Source organism: Pyrus communis, chromosome 3, assembly GCF_963583255.1.
Source record: "Pyrus communis chromosome 3, drPyrComm1.1, whole genome shotgun sequence".
NCBI lineage: Eukaryota > Viridiplantae > Streptophyta > Magnoliopsida > Rosales > Rosaceae > Pyrus > Pyrus communis.
The window spans coordinates 7,798,838-7,822,619 of record NC_084805.1 but is presented as its reverse complement, the minus strand read 5'-3'; the positions used below and the strand labels follow the sequence as shown (position 1 = coordinate 7,822,619).

At 36.6% G+C, this 23,782-nt stretch overlaps 1 protein-coding gene and 1 pseudogene across 1 annotated transcript; one reads left to right on the top strand and one right to left on the bottom strand.

Annotated features, from left to right (window-relative positions):
* The first annotated feature begins 7,087 nt into the window (after positions 1-7,087).
* LOC137728143 (uncharacterized) lies at positions 7,088-7,660 on the top strand. Its single transcript, XM_068467019.1, has one exon. The coding sequence runs from the start codon at positions 7,088-7,090 to the stop codon at positions 7,658-7,660; it is 573 nt and encodes a 190-aa protein (XP_068323120.1).
* Positions 7,661-20,678: 13,018 nt separating this feature from the next.
* On the bottom strand, positions 20,679-20,770 carry LOC137730368 (U6 spliceosomal RNA; annotated as a pseudogene).
* Positions 20,771-23,782: the final 3,012 nt, after the last annotated feature.

Here is a 23,782-nt window from a genome sequence, read left to right as displayed (position 1 = left end):
CTACCCTGGCTGGCAATGTGACGTGGATGTAGTATTCAGCGTTTATTTTATTTTCCTAGTAGCGTAATTAAATAGTACTTGTCGTTACGATCGCGTGAGCGTGAATTAGACCTGAATCGAACTTGTAACAAAAAAGTTACGCTCAGTCAAAATACGTTAACAGTGGGTAAAATTGTGCACGCGTGTGTGTTAATTTATCAGTGTTGGAAACACTGTTTTTGATAAGGAGACAAATTTTTGCTTACGAATTACTGTACCAAAATCTGAAAACCTTATCATTTTCTTCTTTTAAAAGCTATCCAGTGTGCCCTTAAATCCTTCACATTCACTCATTTTTCCTTAAAACCCTCACAACCAATCAGAACCTCTCCTCACACCTCTCTCCTAATCAGAAACTGCTCCCTCACTCTCTCTCTCTTCTCTTTCTTTCTCATCAAAATTTTCCTATTCCTTGTAGCCTTTTAGAACGACGTCAAAACTTCATAGATCGAGCTCAAAAACTCCACCATTGTACTCTTCTCGAACCCGCAAACCCAGCCGTACCGACCAATGGTGAAATGACTGAGTTTTGACTCGTTAACTCAGAAGCTTCGACTTGGACGAGTTTATTCCGACATGATCCCAGTTGAGTTACGAAGTTTTGAAGGTTGTGGAAGCATCCATACAACTTCCTGGAGTCCATAGGCTAAGTTTTGTGTGGAGACCACGTCGAAACACATGGTTTTGAGGAGTCGAGTTTTAGGCCAAGACTTTTGTGGCTTTTTCAAGCCATTTCCCGAGAAAAGGTACATACTTGTTCTTCCCTTCTCCAGCTTCACTTCCATATAAATTTCATTGAAAATGGTTGAGAAATGAAGAAGATATGAAGCTTTGAAATTTTTCTCAGTTTTCGACGAACCAGACTGTGGGGGATGGCGAGGCTCACCGGAGAAGACGAAGAATATTCCATCAAAGTTGAAGGAATATTCTAACGTCGTCAGGTAACACTGTTACTACGTAACGAAATATTCCGTCAATTCTAACGGAATATTCCTAACGTCCATCAATCTCTGTCAAGTGTGTGGCCTGTACATGGGCGTGCGTGTGGCCATGGGCTAGGCAGCTCATGAGGGTGCGTTTGGCCTTCGGTCGGTGAATGCTTGACACATACAGGTCCGTGACTTCGTGTAGATTATTTTCGTATATTCAAACCTTCCGTTTTGAGCAAAGTATGGGAGATTTACCTAGCCTTTTTGAATATGTCCTATTTAATTTATTAGTTTAGTTAGTTCACATATAGGTGAAAATTATCCAGAGGATGTACGAGGTCAAGCGAGGCTAGAAGGCTACAATCCGACCACGTAATAGTGAGTGGGCATTTTGTTTTCTTATATATATAAACCTTATAGTTCCCACAAATGCTTTTGAATTGATTTATGCATATCATGCCACTGTTGTTTTTAGATTGATATTATGCCTACCATGCCATGATTAAATATGTTATAAGAAATGTTATATTGCTATGAAATGCCAAAATAATCCTACGGGATGCACTTGTACATTTATTATGTAGACTAGAATTATTGAATGGTTATGGCATATTTATATTTATGCATGTAGTCTGCTCATCATTGTTGCAACCCGGTGTTAGTGCTTGCTCAGGGCTAGGGCTAGTCTTTCACGTGTATGTTCACCTCTGCACCGCTCGCTCATCTTGAATCCAAGTAGGTGCCAGTCCTGTTGTACATGTTGCATTAGACAACTCCAACTCGTAGGTGACCATGATTATCGCTAGTCTTCACGTGATTGTAGCACTAGAGTGTACTTATACATCACACCACAATCCTGTTCATGTTAGAAACTATTTGCATGAACTCGTGTGCTAGTGTAAATTGATGAGCAACTTGTTTTCATAATGCTATTGTTTAGATATTGTAGTTTGGCATATTTTTGGCATCATTGTTATTTACAGTTATTTTCATACTTATACGTTGTAGTTTGGTATATTTCTGGCATCATTGTTATTTACAGTCATTTTCATACTTATAAGTAGTATGATTTTCTGGAAACTATACATAATTTACAGTGAGGGGTTAGTATGTTTGGAAAATAAATGTGTTTTATAAACCTTTATTTTTGTGCCCACTCACTCTTCTGTTTTTCGCCCCTCCAGGTCTTAGATAGCTAAATTCTCTGTGGCATACGAGGAAACTCCGGCGGATTCTGACATATCAAAAATAAATGTAGGGAGCCTTTCTTGGTTGTGTTTTAAGCATTATAATTAGTTGTGATTGCACTCTTTTGTTATCTATGCTCTGAATATTTGTACTCTATGGGTTTTACCTAAGGGTGGGCATGGGCATGCGCTGGCCCCGGCCTAATTTTGAAGGGACCAGACCCGGGTACAAAGGAGACAGGCGGGGCTGGGGATAGCAGAGTCCAATACGGGAACCTAACCTAACCCGACCCATTTGAAATGGGCTAGTCCACGGGTCCTTATTTTTTATTTTTATTTTTTATATATATTAAAAAAAACATTTGCAGTTTTGTACAAATTCGAATTCAATCCTAGCAAATTCACATTTACAACAGATTCAAGTTCATTCCCTGATTCCCAGCTATAAGATATCAGTGCAGTGCAAATTTTGCACTACTCCCTGCACATATCACATCCAATTCAAATGCAAAAGAAAGAGGGAGACATAGTAATAGATGAGGCAGGGTGGTGGATATAATTGATAGGGCCACTGTATAGCTCAATTGTATGTTGCAAACAATGATATCAATGACACAAGTACAGTTTGCACAACACATCCAAATAGTACAGTTTGAACATAGATCACACAGTAGCTACACAGATATATTTAGCAAATAATGTATTTAGCAAATATATGACAAAACTACAAATTCTAATTACTATATCTAATGTTCATATCCATTTGCTCCCTGAAAAGTCAAAAGAATGGAGTGAATACCTTGAACTCACAGCAGCATCAAGAAACTTTTGTATTTGATCAACATCATTTGATGTTAAGGATTTGAAAAACTGAAAAAACCCAGAATAAGAAGAATGATTAAAATCTCACTGTAATCAACATAGACTTATGGTACCTAAAATGAATTAGTCAATGGGGCACCCTTCTCATAATCTCACTGTAATCAACATAAACTTATGGTACTATTACGTAAGAAGATGCCTTGTTCTGTCTTTCTTGCACATTTTTTTTTTTTCATTAAGGTTGCAAACTTGTCTATGAAATAATATTGTTGATGCCCCCAAGGCATCATCAACCAAGACTAATAAACTACCAGAAAAAAGGATGAAAAGAAACAGCACAGTTGTCACCCTAGAAACAACACAGCTTACATTTCTATTTAGAAAGAATCAGACCTTCCACATTATCATCTATGTGGTAACAACTTACATTCCTAACAAGAAGTTGAATAAACAACTTACATTTCTAACATCTTACATTCCTATTAAAACTTGTAATAAGAATTCCACATTTTGCATACAAATACTGGTTTAATTCAATTGATTTTAAAACAAAATTTGATAAAGAATAGAAGAAAATAAGGGTTTGGTTTTTACCTGTGAGACTGAGTATCAGATTCCAATCCTTAAAATGATGACACTAATCACATAAAATTGACCTAAAAACACAACAGGTGATTCAGATTACAACGAAATGCCAAAAAACAACTAAATCAAACTCGACCCACATAATATTTAGGAATTTAACACTCGAAATAAAGCAGAGAACTCGAAATGCAGATCAATTATATACACAGAGGTTGGTTTTTACCTGTGAGAATGAGAGAGAGAGGTGACATATCAAGAAGATAGGTGGTGGGGTGACTAGGTTCTGTAAGTCTTGGATGCCGTCAAAGTTGCTAGGTTGTCATGGTGGTTGCCAGGACCGTCGTGATGTCGAGATGGTGAAGGGGAGGGGACGATGCACAGACAGCGAGAGAAACTCGAGTGATAGAGTCGAATTTGATAGGTCGAGGACGAGGAAACCTAAAACCAACAATTAAGATTGGATGAAGAGATGATCTTCAATCTCGTTCGTCCATTCTAATTGCAAACGGGCCGGTCCGGGTACCCATTTTTCTATACTTTTGGAACCGGCCCAAACCGAAAATGTCAAAGGCCTGCCCCGTCCCGCCCCGTTTCTGTTTTACAAAATTAATTACCTGCCCCGAACCTGCCCCGAACCTTGATTACCTGCCTTGACCCGCGATTTTTGTACCCGTTTGCCCACCCCTAGTTCTACCCACCACTACCATCATAGCACGATATTGTCCGCTTTGGGCCTGGACCACGCCATTACGGTTTTGTTTCTGGGAACTCACACGAGAACTTCCCAGTGGGTCACCTATCATGGGAGTGCTCTCGCACGCTACTCGCTTAACTTCGGAGTGGAACTCGAAGCTAGTGAGCTCTCAAAAGGCCTCGTGCTAAGTAGAGATGGGAATATACATATAAGGATCACTCCCCTGGGCGATATGGGATGTTACAATCCACCCTCGTTAGGGGCCCGACGTCCTCGTCGGCACACTCGCATCGAACGGTAGAGTGGCTCTGATACCAAATTGTCATATCTCGACTCGGCTCCATCACATCCAGGGCTTGACTCTACTGTAGCACGATATTGTTGGCTTTGAGCCTTGACTACTCCCTTACGGTTTTGTTTCTGGGAACTCACACGAGAAATTCCCAGCGGGTCACCCATCATGGAAGTGCTCTCGCGCGCTACTTGCTTAGCTTCGGAGTTCCCATGGAACCCGAAGCTAGTGAGCTCCCAAAAGGCCTCGTGCTAGGTAGGGATGGGAATATACATATAAGGATCACTCCCCTGGTCGATGTGGGATCTTACAACTGCGCACTCACTTTATTAGTTTAAAATAAGTTCTAGTTTCGATTTTAATTTATTCATATTTTTATATCACTTACACTTTTGGTTACATCACCTTCAGGTGACGGCCAGCACACCTTGACTCCAATCAGGGTGTGTCACTTGTTCTCTGTTAGTCTTATGCTTTGATCAATAAAACTTTAATTTTGACAAAAAATGGCAACTGGGATTTAATCAATAAACCGTATGTGGCCATTCAACATTATGTAGTTTCATTAATCCTATGCTTTAGTCAATAAAGCTTTTAATTTTGACAAATTTTCTTTAATTATGCATATTATAATGGATGTGCATACCCTATTCCTTATTTTCAATTCCACCGTTAACTCGAGTAAATCCCTTCTAATGACAGCCAAATTTACTATGGTATGAGAACTGCAAGCGAATGAGGCTTCTAGCAATTTTAGAGCAATAGACGCTGTTGCTAAAAAAAATGGCGACCGGGAGGAACCTAACAAAAAAAATAAAGTAATCCCTAAAAGATGAATAAGAAGGGAGATGCTTAACTAACGTAGCAAAAATAGGCAAATAATTATCCATGTTGCTGAAATCACTAAAACAATACAAAAATGTGAAGTTTTTAAAACATTGATTTCGTGTTCCATTCGTCAAAAATAATTTCTCAACCAATGTATTTGTAGTTTCATTGGTTAGGTTTTTATTCAACAATGAAGGTTGTGAGGGGTTTTGATAGTTGAAAAGATAAATAATACCTTAAAAGTGATTTGAGATGTATTTAATTTTTTTGAAACGTAATAAGTTCAAAATTGTCATTACATAATAGGGTACATAAGTCATTTGGCCCTAGTTTGGTATTGAGGTGATTTTGAAAAAAGTGGCTATCAAAAAAAGCTGGGAGCTTTTTTATGTTTGGTAAACATTTAGCTTCAGTTTTTTTTTTCACAGTTTTGGATGAAAAAAAGCCAAAAACACAAAGCTGCAAAACCCAGTTTTGAAAAACCAGCTTTTTTTTTCACATCTGTTTTACATAAAAGTTTATCAAACACTATAATACTGCTTTTTTTTTTTTTTTTTTTTTTTCAAAAGCACTTTTACAAAAAAATTTACCAAACACTTTGCTACTTTATTTCACAGCTGTTTATTTTCATAGCACAGTAGAATCAGTTTTTTTTCAAAGCATAACAATACCAAACCAACCCTTAATATTAAAATTTAAAGTGGGCTTCATTCAACATTATGCTAATATAAAATAGTTCATTGTAAGGAGTCTCACTACAGTTTTATGTCACACTCAGTGCTATCAGGTTTATGCAAGATCCATTTGATTCTAACATGTACGATCTAATTGTAGATTTTTCGGACCACTTAGTTGTATGTGACATAAAAAAAAATTGCACCTTTATGTAATAGTAAATTTGTCCTTATGAAGTTTTTTCATGCTGATATCAAGAACTTTAGATGGATTTTTGCAAAATGAGTTATTCGAAAGTGAGTGAAATTTTGGAGGTGTTAACATAATTTCTCAAAGTGAAGAGTTTTCGTGAAAACACAATATATCCTAAAATGGGAGTGAAATTAACCCAAATTTGAGCATTGTTCCAAGTGTGAGGTTAAACAAGTTCATCGAAGTGACTTGGCTGCAGATGAACCAAAAACAAACAAACACAAACGAAGAAAGAATATTCAGCCACACTTAAGGAAATTTTACACTTTAACCATCACCGTAACATACTTGTCAAAACTAGATTATCATCTTTTATATGAAATTTGTGCACTAAATATTGTGGCACCAATCATATTTGAACTTTAATTCAAGTTCAATTTGATTAATAATTTAATAAAAATATTAAATGGTTCTACACCATTTGGTGTATGTAGCACCAAATAAATAACAACTAATGGACACTTCTAGTCCGCTGTGTGCTACAAATAATTAAGTCACCTCTTTGAACCAATTGAATCATGTTTAATGTGTGCTCACAATTAAATTAAGCTAAATGCCCAAAAAATAAAACATATTTCCATCGTATCCAAAATACAGCGTTGAAAATGGGGACGGATCCAAATTTGAACGAATAGTTGACAAAAAAATATTACAATATATGTCCCATAACTTTATCGTTGATTATAAACAATTAATTATTTGATTAATACACAAAACAAACGCGTTTTTTATCTTCCTTTAATTAACCTCCAAAAATCGCCGTAGCCAAACGAATCATTGCCTAATGGGGATTTGCAACTCATGCGAATCAATCTCTGTAGCTACAACCAAGCTGATTCTTCAAAACGGGCAGCTTCAAGAATTCTCGAAACCGATTAAGGTCTCACATGCATTGCAGATGATGAACGTCAGTCCCATGCATTTCATATGCGACTCAGATGACATGGAGTTTGGAGGCTTTTTTAGTGCTGTTGATGGGGATCAATTGCTTCAGTTGGGTCAGCTTTACTTTGTGTTACCGTTGAGTTGGCTGAAAAAACCACTTCGACCGGAGCAGATGGCTGCTTTGGCCGTTAGGGCAAGTTTGGCGCTTACAAATATGAGACGGAGATATGGGGGCGGGTGTAAAAGTGCCAGTCCAGTTGTGTTTACTATTAAGAAGAATGTGAAGACCAGTCGGATGGCGGCCAGGGAAGGTGGTGACAGCGGCATAAGCGATGGAGTCAGACGTCGTGAAGTTGTGAGGAGAAGAAGGAGAGGAGGGCGCCGCTATAACCGTGGTGGTGGAAGTGGTAGCTATACGACTAGGTTGAGTGTAATTTTAGAGGAGGATGAGAAGATAGAGGAGGGTGCATAATTATGTTGTATACTGGAATCAACATTTTTATATATTAATTCAGAACTTAATGAATTGCATTGTGTTTTTCATTTACGTGCCTGCCATAAATTGAGATTATCCAGTTGATTATTAGGGTAACGTTTCAAGATTGTTTCTAAAGCAGTGAGGAAACATTCTTCTTTTTTTTTTTTTTTCCCTTTTTGTTTTGTTTTTCTTTTAAACAAACGATTTATTTTTATTTTTTTTAGACAAACGATAGTATTTACAGTGGGTGGAGAAGTGAGCTGAACCTTACAATGGGCTTGCGGTGATAATGTGGTTCAACTTTACCTTTGGTAAGAGTCGAACTTGAGACCTCTCACTTATAAGTGAAAGAATATCACTAGATAATAGTACAAAGTGACAAAATAGCGAGGAAACTTAAATAGAAACTTTAAATAACTTTTGGTTAAACGATTTAATATAACGAAGGAACACTACCCATTTATAATGTAGCCATCATTTGCTCTAGAGGGTCAGTGTTTTTTATTTTTTATTTATTATTTATTTATTTTTTTAATTTTTTTTAACAATCCATATTATCCACAATAAAGGGGTAGGGAGTGAGTCAAGCCTCACTTGAAGCGGATGAATTCACATGAGTAATAATGTGGTTCAAATTCGCTTTTGGCAAGAATCGAATCTAAAACTTCTCACTCACAAGTATGCTAAAGAAAATAAGAAAAATTGTTAAAACTATTGCAGTCATATTTAGAATAGGAATGTGATTGTGTAAATCCTAGGAGATATGGGAAAATATCTTATACTCCTATTAGGACTAGATTACCTATTAAATGTTGTAATCCTAAAGGGAAATGTTTTTACCTATCCTATTACTATAAATAAAGGTACAATGGGGTGAATCAAATACACTTCACAATTAAATCAATCTCTCTTCTCTTATATTGTGGCTGGCTCCCCTCTCTCTCTCTCTAAACCCTAGATCATTCAATCAAATAGGCCTACAACTAAAACACTATTTTCAAAGTATGTTAAAGAAGAAGGAAAAATTGTGACCAACTTAGATGGTAGAGATGCATTATCAAAGGTAAAAAAAACTCATTCATTTTCAATCCAACTAAAAATGGTACAATTAGAAGACGGTATGGAAACAACGACACGTATACTAGGGGTAAGATTTTATTACCGGCAACTAGTCTAGATCATGATAAGATTGTCAATATAAACATTTTCATTATAAAATGATATTGGGGAAAGGAATCTGGCCGGCTAAACTACAAACTTTGACTCATTAGTACAAAAAACTACTTGCGCGACAGAATTTTGCACGAAAAAGAAAATTCCGTCGCACAATGGTACCTTGCGCAACGAGGAACAAACTTTCATCACGCAAGGATAGTGAACTTTGCGCGACGGAGAACTTAGTCGAACAAAACATTTTGCACGATGATAGAAAACATGTTCGTCGCGCAAAGCTAACAAGAAAAACACAGGTTTTTTTTTTTGGTGAGAAACCTAACACGCAATGAAGATTTTCCCGCTATATCTTTGCATGAAAAAGTGTTCGTTGCGCAAAGCATGTTGCATCTTTGCGCGACAAAGGCTTCGTTGTGCAAAGCTTGTTCATTTTCTTGGGCAAGACATTCATCGCTTTGGAAGCCGAGGAACACTTGCATGACAAAGGCTTTGTTGCGCAAGTTACAGTCAGTTTTCACTTTTCAGAGCATTCAGTGCATTTGAATCAACATAATCTGAAACTATTTAGTGAAGTCTTTGCGCGACAAAGCCTTCGTCGCGCAAAGACCCTATCCTTCCTATAAATATACCTTTCTCCTCTCGTTTTTCTTCACAATTCTGTTCATCCTGAGATGGAGAATAAAAACAAGGATGATAACGTGATCGACACCAACCCGAATGATTTGATGCATCATTTTCAGTTCGCGCATTTGATTGCTGTAACCATGGGGAACAATTGTCTTACTGCAAAGTGGCATTCTTGGAAAGATGTGCCAGAGAATGCGAAGAAGGTGGTGATGGAGGAATTATTAGTAAGTATACTGTTGATGGATCAATAATTAATTTTGTGAAATTTTTTGTTATATGTTAGAATTAATTATTTGCATATTTGTGTAATAGTTTAAGTATACTCTTGATGATGAGCCGAAAGAACTGTTGCTGAAGTTGATGGAGGATGCGTTGGAGGGAGGTTACAATAGGTGGCATTACAATGTCTTGCAAAATGGACCAGGACCATCGAAATAGTAGTTTTAAATTGATCTTTTGTATGACAATATTTAAATCTAAGGTACATTTTATAAATTATGTATTTCGACTTAATTATGTTTTAATTTATGTTTGGTTATTTTAATAATTGAATGGAGTATAATATCAATTTATTTAAGGTATTAATTGAATGGAATATAATACTAATTTATTTAAGGTATTAATTGAATGGAATAAAATATAATTTATTTAAGGTATTAATGATTTAGTGTTTACGTGAATGGAATATAATATCAATTTATTTAAGGTATTAATTATTCAATGTATTAATTGAATGGAATATAATATCAATTTATTTAAGGTAGTAATTATTTTTAGAATATATATTATAACTGAAAATTTATTGGTAATTATAAAGTTTACGTAAACATAGATATCTATGTTTATGTAAACCTTATAATTACAATAAGTTTGTCGCTACAACCTTTGTGCGACAAATATGTCATTGTGCAAAGTCTTGCGTGACAACGTTTCGTCGCGCAAGGGTCATCAATTATAGATCAATGTATTTGGTGCATCTGAATCAGAGAAATAAATAAGGTATTTATTGCATGTGTTTGCTCGATAACTATTTCGTCACGCAAAGTTCCCAACCTTCCTATAAATATGCGCTTATGTTGTCCTTATTCTTCACAATTCATTTTGAAAACGCTTTGCAATTGTGATGATTATAATCAGTTGGTTCTTTGAGTGTTGGTACGATGGCCAACAAAGATGCACATTCATCAAAAAGGCAACTGATGGAGAAGGTTCTGGAAAAGGTTTGCGTTGAAATTTTTGCATTTTGTATAAAGTTTTTATTTAGCTTTAGTATTATGAAATTAATTTTTGTTGATAGACAAGAAGAAAAATGCTACGGTACGGGTCCGACACACATATGGAAAGAGCCGTTATCGAATCACTGCGGACGAAATAATAGGGGTTGTGAATTCAGTAAGTGCTCCAGCTTTTCGTCTGACGTAGGAGCAATGGTGTGTACCAAATGTGATGTGGATTGAGAGTCTTGGAGAGCCATCCCCGATGAGCTGAAGATACACATGATTGATGAGTTAGTTGTCTGTGCTAATTTCATTAGTTAAATAATAAGTATGTTTTGTTAAATATAATATAATAGTGAGATTTTAATTTATTAATTTTTGCATGACAGGCCAATTGGGACATTGACAAAAGTGACCCAAATCTGATGAAGGTTGTCAACAATGTGTTCAAGTCGAGATTTGGGAGTGGAAGTTTGATAATCAACGCGTCGCATCACTACAACAAGAACAAGAAGTGCCGGTTGATAACTAGAATAGGATTTCTTATTTTAATAATATTGCTTATTTAATAATTATATATGGATTTTAAGTTCTTTTAGTATGAAATTTTTTTATTAAATATGTACGTGATGTTTATTATGAATGAAATTAATGCATTTTAATAAGTAAGTATATTAATTAAATATGCACAAATGGAATTATTTATTAAATATGTATGTGGTTTGAAAAAATGTGAAGAGTTAATGGAAAAATGTAGAAGCTACAAAACATTTGCAGCAACTACCTTTCTATGGTGCAATTTCCAATAGTTTGAGGTATCATTTTTCTTAACTAAGTTATCTAATTAATTTCCATTCATTTAAATTGTGTTGCATGTAGTTTATAGGTGTAGTGAGTTTATGTATTTGTATGCAACCATTTTTGTATGGATGTACAAAAAATGGTTTGCAATGTTCTTATGAGCTTAGTTTCTCGTTTAAGAATTAGTTGGATTTCGCGAATGGATGTGAAAGCATGATTGCGGTCCATTTAATTCTTGAATTGTCCCAAATTAATGGACAGTTTGAGATTGCACATTTACATGTTGTAGTTTGCGGTTCACACATTAGAGTTTGAGTGTGGGATATGTGGTAGCATCTCTTTGCGTTCTTCAGGTGCTTCGTAGTTTTCTGTATCTACGTGGTGCACTTGAAGAACTGCAGGGAGATGCTGTAGAATTTTTCCCACGCTCGAACTCTACTGTGTTGGAATCATAAATTACAACACGTAACTGTGCATTCTTGAATGAGTTAGGACCCATACCAGAGGCATAAGGTGGCATGTCATAATTGAAGTTGTTGTAACGCTTGTAAATTTTTTTTTTGTTTGCAGGTGAAATGGACAAACAGTGGATACATAATCCTAACAGATGTGCTGATGAATATTTGGATGGAATAAAAAAGTTCATCAATTTTGCAATTGCAAACAACCACGGTTCAACTCAAATTCGATGTCCTTGTAGAAAGTGTAACAACTTAATGATTGAATATTTTGAAACTGTTGGATAACATTTAGTGAGAAATGGGATGATGGAAGCCTATACTATGTGGAATCATCATGGAGAACAAATACAATATGCTTCATCCTCCGCCACTACCCAAGCAGTGGATACAGTTGACTCTGTTATAGATCCAAATGATCAAATTATGGACATTATCAATGATGCTTTTCCAACCGCTAGTTCGAATATGAATGTGGAAGTAGAAGATGGCGTCCCTCCTACCATGGACAGTGAAGCATTCGAAAAATACGAAAAACTATTAAAAAGTGCCAAGCAAGAATTATACCCCGGTTGCGAAGGATTTTCGATGCTCATGGCCATTGTTGAGTTGATGCATGGAAAAACAAAGTTTCATATGTCAAACCAGTGTTTTGATTACTTTTTGGGGGTTTTCAACATGATGCTTCCAAAGGACAATTGCCTTCCTAAAGATAATAAAAGTGCAAAGAAGCTGCTAAGTGGTCTTGGATTAGGATATGAAAAAATTATGCGTGTAATAATAATTGCATTTTGTTCTACAAAGAGAATAAAGCGTTGGATAAATGCTCTGTATGTAATGAGTCGTGGTTTAAAATGACATCTCAAAATAGAAGAACGAAGGTTTCACAAAAAGTGTTGCGTTATCTCCCATTAAAGCCCAGGTTGCAGCGATTATATATGTCGATGCACATTGCAAGCGACATGAGGTGGCATAAGGATAGACGAGAGGATGACGATGTTATGAGACATCTTACAGATGGAGAAGCCTGGAAATTGTATGATCAGTTGTACCCAGAATTTGCATGTGAGCCCCTGAACTTTAGATTGGGACTTAGGACGGGCGTGTTTAATCCGTTCGGGGATACCACAGCACTTGGCCAATCTTCGCAATTTCGTATAATTTTCCGCCTTGGAAATGCATGAAAAAAGAATGTATGATGATGATGTTAATAACCGAAGATCCGGGCATGTGTATTGTTGTGGATTTACAACTGTTGATCGATGAACTAAAAGAATTATGGGAAAACGGTGTTCCCACATACAATAAATCTACCGGGAAGATGTTCACTTTGAGAGCAGTTGTGGATTGACTATAAACAATTTTCCCGCGTACGTTATGATGTTTGGGTGAAGCACTAAGGGCTACTACGTATGCCTAGTTTGCAAATAGGACATGATGTCTAGTTGGCACGCGGAAAAAGTTTGTTACCTAAGGCATCGTAGGTGGTTGCCGCCGAACCGCGAGTGGCGTTAGAACGAGACAGCGTTCTTCAATGGCATAAAGCTTTGGCCAAAACCCAGAGTTGGTCCGGTGATGAAATTTTGGCTCAGGTGAATCAGTTGGATTTTGATCCGTTGGGCAAGTACGTACCTAGGACAAGACCAGACATATATCTAAACTGGACACACAAGATGAGGTTGTTCAAGCTCTCGTACTGGTCCAAATTAAAATTAAGACATAACATTGATGTAATGCATGTTGAGAAAAATGTGTTTGATACACTAGTCGGAACTATACTGGACAATTGTAACGAGACAATTACGTACCTAGATGAGCATGAAGAGTTGATGAAGTGGAAACATCCTTCACATTTATATGCCAAAAAGCATCGTGAATTGTTTCCTCAATGGTTTTGTGAAACTATATGTTGTTCATGTTTGGGTTTTTGCATAATTTTAAATGTTAAACTAACAGGACATCTTTTTCTTTTTTATTTAGGTGAAGAAATTGAAGGAAATTAATTCGCCCACTTACAGTGAAGAATTGTACAACTTGGCAATTGGGCCCCTAAGTGTAGAATTGTACTCCGGTTGTCATGTAAATGGCATCAAGTTTGCAGACATTGATTTCTATGGAAAACTCACAAGTGTTGTGCAATTGCTTTACAAAGATCGGTGTCAAGTTATCCTCTTTAAGTGTCGCTGGTTTGATACAAACCCACATCGGGTTGGAGGTGTTAAGCGAGACGATGATTTGCTATCGATCAATACTAACAGATGTTGGTATAATGACGACCCATACATTTTGGCAACGATGGCTGAACAAATTTTCTATATAGATGACCTTAAGGTCGGGAGGGGATAGAAAGTAGTTTAGAAGATTGAGCACATAAAGGTGTATGATATTGCGGACCGAGATCCTGCTACCGATGATGATTATGGTGACATTGCTAACCAACAATTGGAGACTTCAACGACGCTTGGTGCAGATACACTACGAGATATGACTATTGTACAAGAACCGTATCAGGTAGCTAGAGGTCCTGAAGTCGAAATACTGATTGATTCCATTATGATTGACCTCGGGGATTTAACGTGATACAATGCACCCGAGCACGGGAACGACGATGTTGGTGTGTCTACAGATGAGGAGGAATGGGAGTCTGAATCTAACGATAGTGATGATCTTTATTCTAGTTCATACGAGGATTATTGAAAAATTGTGATGTATATTAATTAAATGTATTGAATGGTATTTAAAAATGTTGTATACAAACAAAAGTTTCCTTTAAAATTTGTAAAAAAAAGTAAATTAAACAAAATTTTTTATTTTTTTTATTTAAACCAAAAAATAAGTTAAATCTACAATTATGCGCGACAACGTTTTATAAATAGTTGTCACGCAAATATGAAAAAATTCAATTTTTTTTAAACTGGTTACGCGATGAGTGTTAAAACATCTTCGTCACGCAAACATGTAAAAAATTTGATTTTTTTTTCCCAAAATTGGGCGGGTTTGTAAGTCGGCTCCTTTAATTCATTTAACGCAAATATTTGTCTCAAACCCAAGCTCATCTTTCTCTCTCTCTCTCTCTCGTTTGTAAACCAAACTCTATCTCTCTATCTCAAACTTAATCTCAGTGTCTCCCTCTCTCGCTCTCTCGCACTCCCTCGGTTTCTCTATCTCTCTGTCATTCTCCGGTTCAAGACCACATCAATCCGACACCACACCACATGCAACTTTACTAGGTAAGGACCCAGTAACGACCTCTAGCATTTAATTCCCCGACGTTGAACTACCTCCAGAAACGACCTCCCAGCCCCTCGCCACAACAGCTACATCCTCCCAACCCCCCGTCCCAGCAGCTACGACCTCCCAGCCCCCTAATACAATAACAACAACACCAGCTGACGATTGTGACATCGAGGACTTCTTTTTTTAGTTTTGTTTTAGAATTTAAAAATACTTTTTTCCATTGTATGTACATTTATAATAATTTTTCAATTCAATATTCTTCTTTACATTTTTCTATATTTATTTCCATTAAATTCACTTTTACATAAATGAAAAAATAAATAAAAAATAAAATATTTATAAAACTAATTTACAAATAAATAATAGATTACTTAAAAAACAAATTTTAAAATTTGACTGCAACGACCTCTATATCCGTCATGCAAAAGTTCGTGGGTCGAACGGCAACGTCCGCCGCACAAAACTTTGAGGACTAAACCCTAAACCACCGTCATGCAAGAGTTTGGGGGGTTAAAACCCAATTTCGTTGCTCAACACGTGCAACGACCATGAGTTGTGTCGTGGAATCTTCATTTCGCACGATGAAGACAGTTTCTCCGTCGCGCAATGCCTGACGTCACAAGCTTTGCGTGACGGAGTCTTTGCCGCCCAATGTTTCCAGCGACGATTTTTCCGTTTGCGTGACAATTTCCCCTTCGTCGCCCAAGATGTTATTCCTAGTAGTGACTTACAAGATAAAGAAGAATATACTATTAGATTGTAGGACTAGTGAAGGGTGAAAGGACCGAAGGAGGGTGGTGAGTGGGAAGAGACGGAAATGAGGAAATTAAATGTATGAAACAAATAACAATTAAAACCTTTTAGTTTCAAATTGCAGTCTCTTGCCTATCATGCTGCCGCATGAATTTAGGGTATTTACCCCTTCCCTTGTGGCTAGCTAAAGTACACAAACAAAGATTCAAGCTTATATTTAGTTCAAATAGCGTTCAATTTTTAGTTTCTAATTGTAATCTTGTCCATCATGCCGCCGCATGAATTCCTTCCCACCCCCCCCCCCCCCCCCCCCCCCCCCCCCCACTTCTTCTCTTCTCTCTCCCAAATCCCTTTCTCCTGAAGTAACAGAAATAAAAATTAACAATTCATAAAGGGAAATGTTATTGACACTTCAAAAATCTCATTCTACACTCCTCACAAGTGTATTTTCTTTCCAAATATAGAAAGTTAGGAGTGTAAAATGAGATTTTTGGAGTGTCAATAACAATTCCCTTCATGAAAACCAAATTATTATCATCAACTCATCACCGTCGTTGGTGTGCATATTCCTACTTCATGAATAACTTACAGCAAAACATCAATTAAAATTGAACTAATAAGCATCATTTGAATGAATTGAAAACCCAAACAGTTTTTTATTGTTACAATACTAATAATAAAGATAAATAATATCAAATGGATATATATATATATATATATATATATTAAAGATGCTGGTGTGGGCTTATTTTAGTGAAGGAAGAAGGAGAAGGTACGACACTGGGAAGAAGAGAGAAAATTAGAGTTTGGGATATTTTTGCGGTGCAGTTTCTCACCGTTTTGTGTTTTATTTACAGTAAACATAATGTGGCTTTCTAATCCTACAAGGAATACAAAGTCTAATAGAAAAGAGTTAGAAAATATCCTACTAAGATCTACACAATTGCACTCCTAATTAATTTAGAGTTGCAACACTCTCCCTTGAGTGTGTAATCACTCAAGTACATGGTGCCCATCAGGTCTTCAACGATGCTACAAAAGTAGTTCAAGAAGTTGTCTCATCAAGTTGACACTAATGAGTAAACGCAAGTCTTAAATATGGAATACATATAAGAAGTAACTCTCACAAACCTGGCTATGATAAAACCCAAGATGGGATAAAACTCATAGTCTAAAGAGAAAAGTGAGTTAATGCAATAAGTCAACACTTAACGTCTGCAGGACGCAAGTAGGACACACAAGGGCATGAACAACCTAGAGTTAGTGTCTCGTCAGGCAATAAAAATTCAATGAGAAAAAAATGGTCCTAATCGTAAGGAAAAAAAGTATATTATGTATATTCAAGTTATTCCCCCTGTGTTTTACAAAACTTTCCAATGAGAACTGCAAACGTTGTAACTCAAGCGTTTAAGCATACAAATTCCTTGAACAAGCTTTTGAAAAATGAACTTTTGCAATGACTTCATGAAAAGATCAATAAGATTGTCTTTGGAACGAATCTGCTTGACTTCAATCTTTTTATGCTCTTACTGCTGATGTAAAAAGAAAAACTTCTACCTAATATGTTTAGTATTGTCTCTTTTAATGTATTATCTCTTGATCTGGTCGATACAAGCGGTGTTGTCTTCATAGGTCACTGCGGGGACGTCAATGATGAAAGAAAATCCATAAATGCTTCAAATATACTCAACAACAACTTTATGACAAAAGCATTAATGTGTAGCTTCATGAAACGAGAGAATTTTAGCATGTTTTGGAGAAGCCGCAACTAAGGTCTATTTGTTTGACATTAGATAGTGTGGTGTCTCCAACGGTAAAGACATAACCCATTTGAGAACGTGCCTTGTGCGAGTCAAATAAACAACATGTGTTAGCATAACTAGCAAGGTAAGAATCAACTTCAGAACTGAAAGGGGCAGCGGCTTTACTTGAGTATGAGAATGGATAGAATAAGCCTAAATCCATAATACTCTTGAGGTGACGAAAGATCTTTCACACCATTCCAATGTCTGTATGTTAGTGCATTGCTAATCTTACTAAAAATTTAACAATGAATGAGATGTTTGGTCTAATGAACTAAGCTAAGTACAATGAAGTGCTAATTGAACTTAGGTATGGAACTTTAGGCTCCAAAACCTCTTCCTCGTCGTCTTTAAGACAAAAAGGGTCCATTTAGCATCTAGCCTTTTGACATCGCAACACCTTTAGGGTGTAGTTTCATTGGTGGACCATAATGCCATCCGAACAATGGTCGAGCTTTAGACTGAGGTAGTGACAAGTTTTCCTAAGATCTTAGTCTCAAATTCTGACTTCATATACGCGACAGTTGTCACAAGCTCCTTAGTCCTAGTGGGATTCATGTCATCGACATAAACTTCAATTTTCTCAATTCTGGAATATGACTTCTTCATAAACACGTATGGGCATATTTCATTATTCACATATCCTTGACCAATCAAGTACTCATGTAGATGGTTATATCATATCAACCTAGATTGCTTCAGTCTTGATTTGATAAATATGATCATACATGTGTCTGGTTTGCTAATTTTCCTGTGGAGTTCATTTCTAGGTTAAATGCTGATATGTTTGGTGTAAATAGACTTGGCATTCGTGTCGTATTAGTTGTGTTCATGTCGTTTTCGTGATATACCTGATATCTTAATAGGCCGTGTAGTGTAAAACCCGTTAAAGTAAACGGGTAATATGATCTGACTCGAAATCCACTCATTAATATTATCAAGTAATATGACTCGGCCTGTTATCCGTTAAAGAAAATATATTTGAAATCAATAAATAAAGAAAATGGAAAAAACATAATTTGACCTGAACCAAAAAGGAAATCATAATACTAAATTAGTATATGCGTACCATATTATCACATAAATATTACTTCAAAACATAAAAATAAAATTAAAAAAAAAAACTTTTGTCTTTCAAGTATTACATACCCCAAAATAAAAGCCAAATGGAAAAACATTAGTAAATTACCACTATATACCAAATGTTCAAGGACATGCAAAATGAAGGGAGTTGTGTTCAAGGTTAAGGAACCTTGCCTGTTTTGGACAATAAAACCATTCAATTTTCATCAATCACCAAGGGAAATGATATTGGAACTTTGGTTTGATATATTAATTTTGCACTCAATAAAATACTATTCATGAGATTTGAAGGGTTTTAAAAATCTAAATGACCATGTATCCATCGTCGAAGTGTAGATAATGCAATCACGAGCATTTATATATGTTTTCACATTTTTCAGACTTGCACATTAATGATTATAAATTTTATTTACTTTGAACTCCCTTGAAAATACTATTCATGAGGGTTTGTATGGTTTTAAAAATTCAAACGACGATGTACCCATCCTAAAAGGATAGAGGATGCACTCATGATCATTTGCATATTTTTTTCACATTTTTCACACTTATAGTTTTTTAATGTGTTTGATATTATTAATTTACTTGATATTTTATTTTTAATGTGTTTTATAATTTTTTTAATCTCACTCTTTGCCTATAATATACTTTAAAAATAAATAAATAAATAAAACTTTTTTTTTTAAAATTTATATAGAATAATAATACAATAATACATATTTAGTGTACAATATATACATATACTGTCACATCCTAGCCCAGGCCCCCACCACATCCCGGGCTCGACTCCACCGTAGCACGATATTGTCCGCTTTGGGCCCCCAACCACGCCCTCACGGTTTTGTTTCTGGGAACTCACACGAGAACTTCCTAGTGAGTCACCCATCCTGGGATTACTCTCGCACAAACTCGCTTAACTTCGAAGTTCCAATGGAACCCAAAGCCAGTGAGCTACCAAAAGGCCTCGTGCTAGGTAGGGATGGAAATATACATATAAGGCTTACAGGATCCACTCCCCTAGACGATGTGGGATGTTACAATACCCCGACCGAAATCAAGACGTGCTGGCCATCACACCTTGATTTCGGTCGAGGTGTGTCATATACATTATGACTATTGTATTTTATAGTAAGTGTTTTTAGTAGTTTAAAAAATTAAAATCATCAATATAACTTTTTTCTTAATGTGTAGAAACGGGTTACTTATGTGTCATCCTTGTGTAAACCTGTTAAGAACCCGTTATTAACAGGTTCTTAGCATGTGACCCGATAATGACCCAATTAGTTATCGTATTGACCCAAAACCTGTTATTTTCATGTCATGTTAATAGGTCGTGTAAAAATTTACCAGGTATAGGTGTAAAGGTCATTCGAGGATCTTATTTATAATTTCTTGCTTGCTAAAAAAAAAAGGGCCTACATGTTTTTTTTTTTTTTTAAATTTTTTTTTAAACAATATTCTACTTTAAGAGTGATCAAGTGGATATTATACTCTAATGGGCGTGAGATTGTGTTGGACCGCACAACGGGAGTCACTAATTAAGCATCAAAATCAATGTAAATATATAAATATGTGTCTAGAGCCTTAGACTTATAAATACAAGTAACAATAAATACCAGTAAATCATAATATTAATACTGGGTGAATAACGAATTGGTGCTTTGAGGCACTCACTTTTTTGGCAGCTCCAAAATGATAGATGTAGTTGATAAGCATATTAATTGATTGACAATAATTTGACGGATAATTAAAAAGGTTCGACCATGCACGTACATAAAATATTAAGATAAGGGTAAGACAATACTTGAATTTTCAGTTGGGAATGAGCATATTTCATTTTTGTTTTATTTTTATTTTTTCATAAAAGCATTTGGACTTTTTCTTGATTTATGCATGTCATCCTTGCGCAGGAGCTATACTAATCTTCTTTGTATAAAATATGTCCCCAAAGGGGATACCTATTCCACTCTTTGTGAATAATGTATTTTTGGCATATAAATGACATAATCAAAAATGTTTAATTTCTTAATATTCATTTGAAGATCATAAGAAAACAACATTAGAATCAGAGATCTCTTAGTAATTCAAATGTATCCAAGAAATAGACGGTTCATCATGAATATGTTACTTGGTACTCACACTGTCGATTTCTTTTATACATTTAGATGACTAATCGATCTCAGACTCGTATAGTTTTTTGTAAGGATGATCTTCAAATAAAATCAAGAACTTGAACAATTTTGATTATGCAATTTATATGGCGAAAATATGCTATTAGCAACTAGGATATATGCATTCCCCTAAGAGCAACTCCGCCCCCTAGGGCGATAAATGCCCAGGCAATGGGCAATGAGCAATTATTGCCTTAATGATACTAACTGCCAGAATGCATCTCCACCCATAAAATGAATTGTTGGGTGATTTTAAAATTTTATTTTAAAGAAAATTAATATAAAAAAACAATTATTTTATTATTAATTTTATCTTTTCTCATTTTTTTTCTAACTATTTCTCGAAACCTCTCCCCACTTTTCCTCTTTTTCTCCTTCACACTTCCAACCTTCCTTCTCCCTTTTTTTCTCATCTCCCTCTCGATCCGTCCCTCGATCCTCATCGGCTCCACCTTCTTCATCCTCTTGCCCACCTTTTCTCCCGCCTCAGCCCGTCCGATCCCAAATCAACCTCCCCATATGGTTTTGGTATGAAAGTTGCAGGTTTCAGAAACAGATGCCCTGAGAAAAGAAGAAGAAAAATCAGGTGAAGGGCCAATGCAGTTCATCTCCCTCAACTCTGTTGTCAACTCTTCCCTCCACCGTTCGACAACGGATACACCCCATGCATGGGACCATTGTTCTAAAAATCCCCGCCTAGCACCGCCTAGGCAGGCTAGGTAGCTGGCCACTACCCCGATTAATGCCCAGGTGTTTGAAAACTAAGAAATGACGCTTGCTGAGGCGCCTGCCTAGACCATTTAGGCACTCACCTAGCCCACCCAGACCCATTTAGACACCCTCTTAGATGGCGATTCACTTAAATAGAAAATGAGAGATAACTTTCATTTTGCATTTTATTTTTTCAATAAATTGTAGGAGACTTACTGAATACTTAGATGAACACACATTACATGCTTTTCTCCATGTTTTCATTATGTTCCAATACTTCATAATATATATGTCATTCTATTTTATAGTTTATGATGAAATTATATATATTTTAAGTATAAGCAGACACTTATTTATACGACATATAATAAACTTACTTAAACCGCCTAATCTGGCTAGGCGCTCCCTAGGCCCTACCTAGCCGCCTAGGCCCCCAAGGCCCCAGCTACCTACTGACTAGCTCCTAGTCTTTTAGAAACTTGGTTGGGACCCCCTCATATATGCTCAGTTCTTCTCGATTGTCAGCTTTTCTCCAAAGTCCCTTTTATATTTCAATCCCTAATTCTCCATTTCATATATCTTTTTTTTTTTTTAGGTCAAAGTGCAACTTTTATTACAAACCAAAACTAAACAACCATACAACAAAAGGCCCAAAACAAACACATGGGCATCCAAAAAGTGGGCCAAGACAAAACACAATACAACAGGGCCAACCAACTGTTGCAGCCCAAACACACAAACAGATTTACAGACTCTAAAAGCTTCCACTGCAACTGTCGCCGCTGCAACAACCTTGATCCGTCTAAAACCTTATCCCTGCCGAGTATCCCCTCTTCAGACGCAACATCCTACCCTGATCTGCTACACGAACACAGCCATAATGAATGGATAACCAACAACAACACAACGGAAACCAGCTATTGGGATGAAGTCCGGGGAAACCCACGAACACACTGCTGAAAAAGGCAGATAGGCCAGAGAAAGTGGTGGTGTTGGAAATACATGAGCGGGTGAAAACGCCGGAGCTCGACACATGATTTCCACAATATTCATGGCTGAAAACCGGAAGAAAGAAGAACAGAGAAGAGGAACACCAACTGGGCAAAAGGGATAGACTAAATCAGGGTTAAAAGCAGGGGAAGAAAGCAGTAGAAACAAAAACTAGAGAAGAGAAATAAAGGAGGAAGGAAATGACGACCGACCCCAACCGCAACTAGGGTCGGCGCCACCGGGTTTTCTTGATTTTTGAAGACTCACACCAGAAGGTGAAAAAGACTTTCAGTAGGAGAGAAAACTGATACACCCTGACCTCAATCGAGACATGCTAGCCGTCACGTGAGGGTGACGTAACCATGTACGTTGTGCAGAAGTGGTAATGATATGAAAATGCGAATAAATAAAAATCACTAGTTATCTTACCTTAGACTAGCATATAAGTACGAGTGAAAGTGATTAGAGTAAAGGCACACACAACCAGAGCATAGGTATCGAAGTGCAGTCCAGAAGACTAAGTAATAATTATACAGATCATAAAAGAAACCCTACACTGGTGGATCTGTCAGAACCGCTGTGAAGTCTTCGTGAGCCACTGACACGAACTTCTATCTAGAACCTGGATGGGCGTAAAACAAAAAGTGTGACTAGGCAAAAACAAAACTTTCAAAACCATTTATCTTTTCAAATGTAATAACTCCTCACTGTAAAACCTGTACAAGTTTCCTAGAAAATAATACTGTAAACATATATGAAAAGTATACTAGAGAATAACCAAACCATGTGTATGCCATGACAATCATCTTAACCATGAATAAGTAAGCCAGGTGAATTGCACTAATATAAAGTGACATATCAACCTAAGTCACCTAACGTGACCTGTATGGCTGAATCAATGCCTCAACAATCAAATCAAATCCTGCACACGAGCCGGAACCACCTATGTGGTCTGTACGACGGGCTACGTGTAAATAAGTACGCTCAAGTGCTACAATCACGTGAAGGCTGTGCAAAGTATTGCAAGTCACCTACGAGTCGGAACCACATAATGTGGTCTGTACGACAGGCTGATACCTGCCTTGGATCCAAGGTG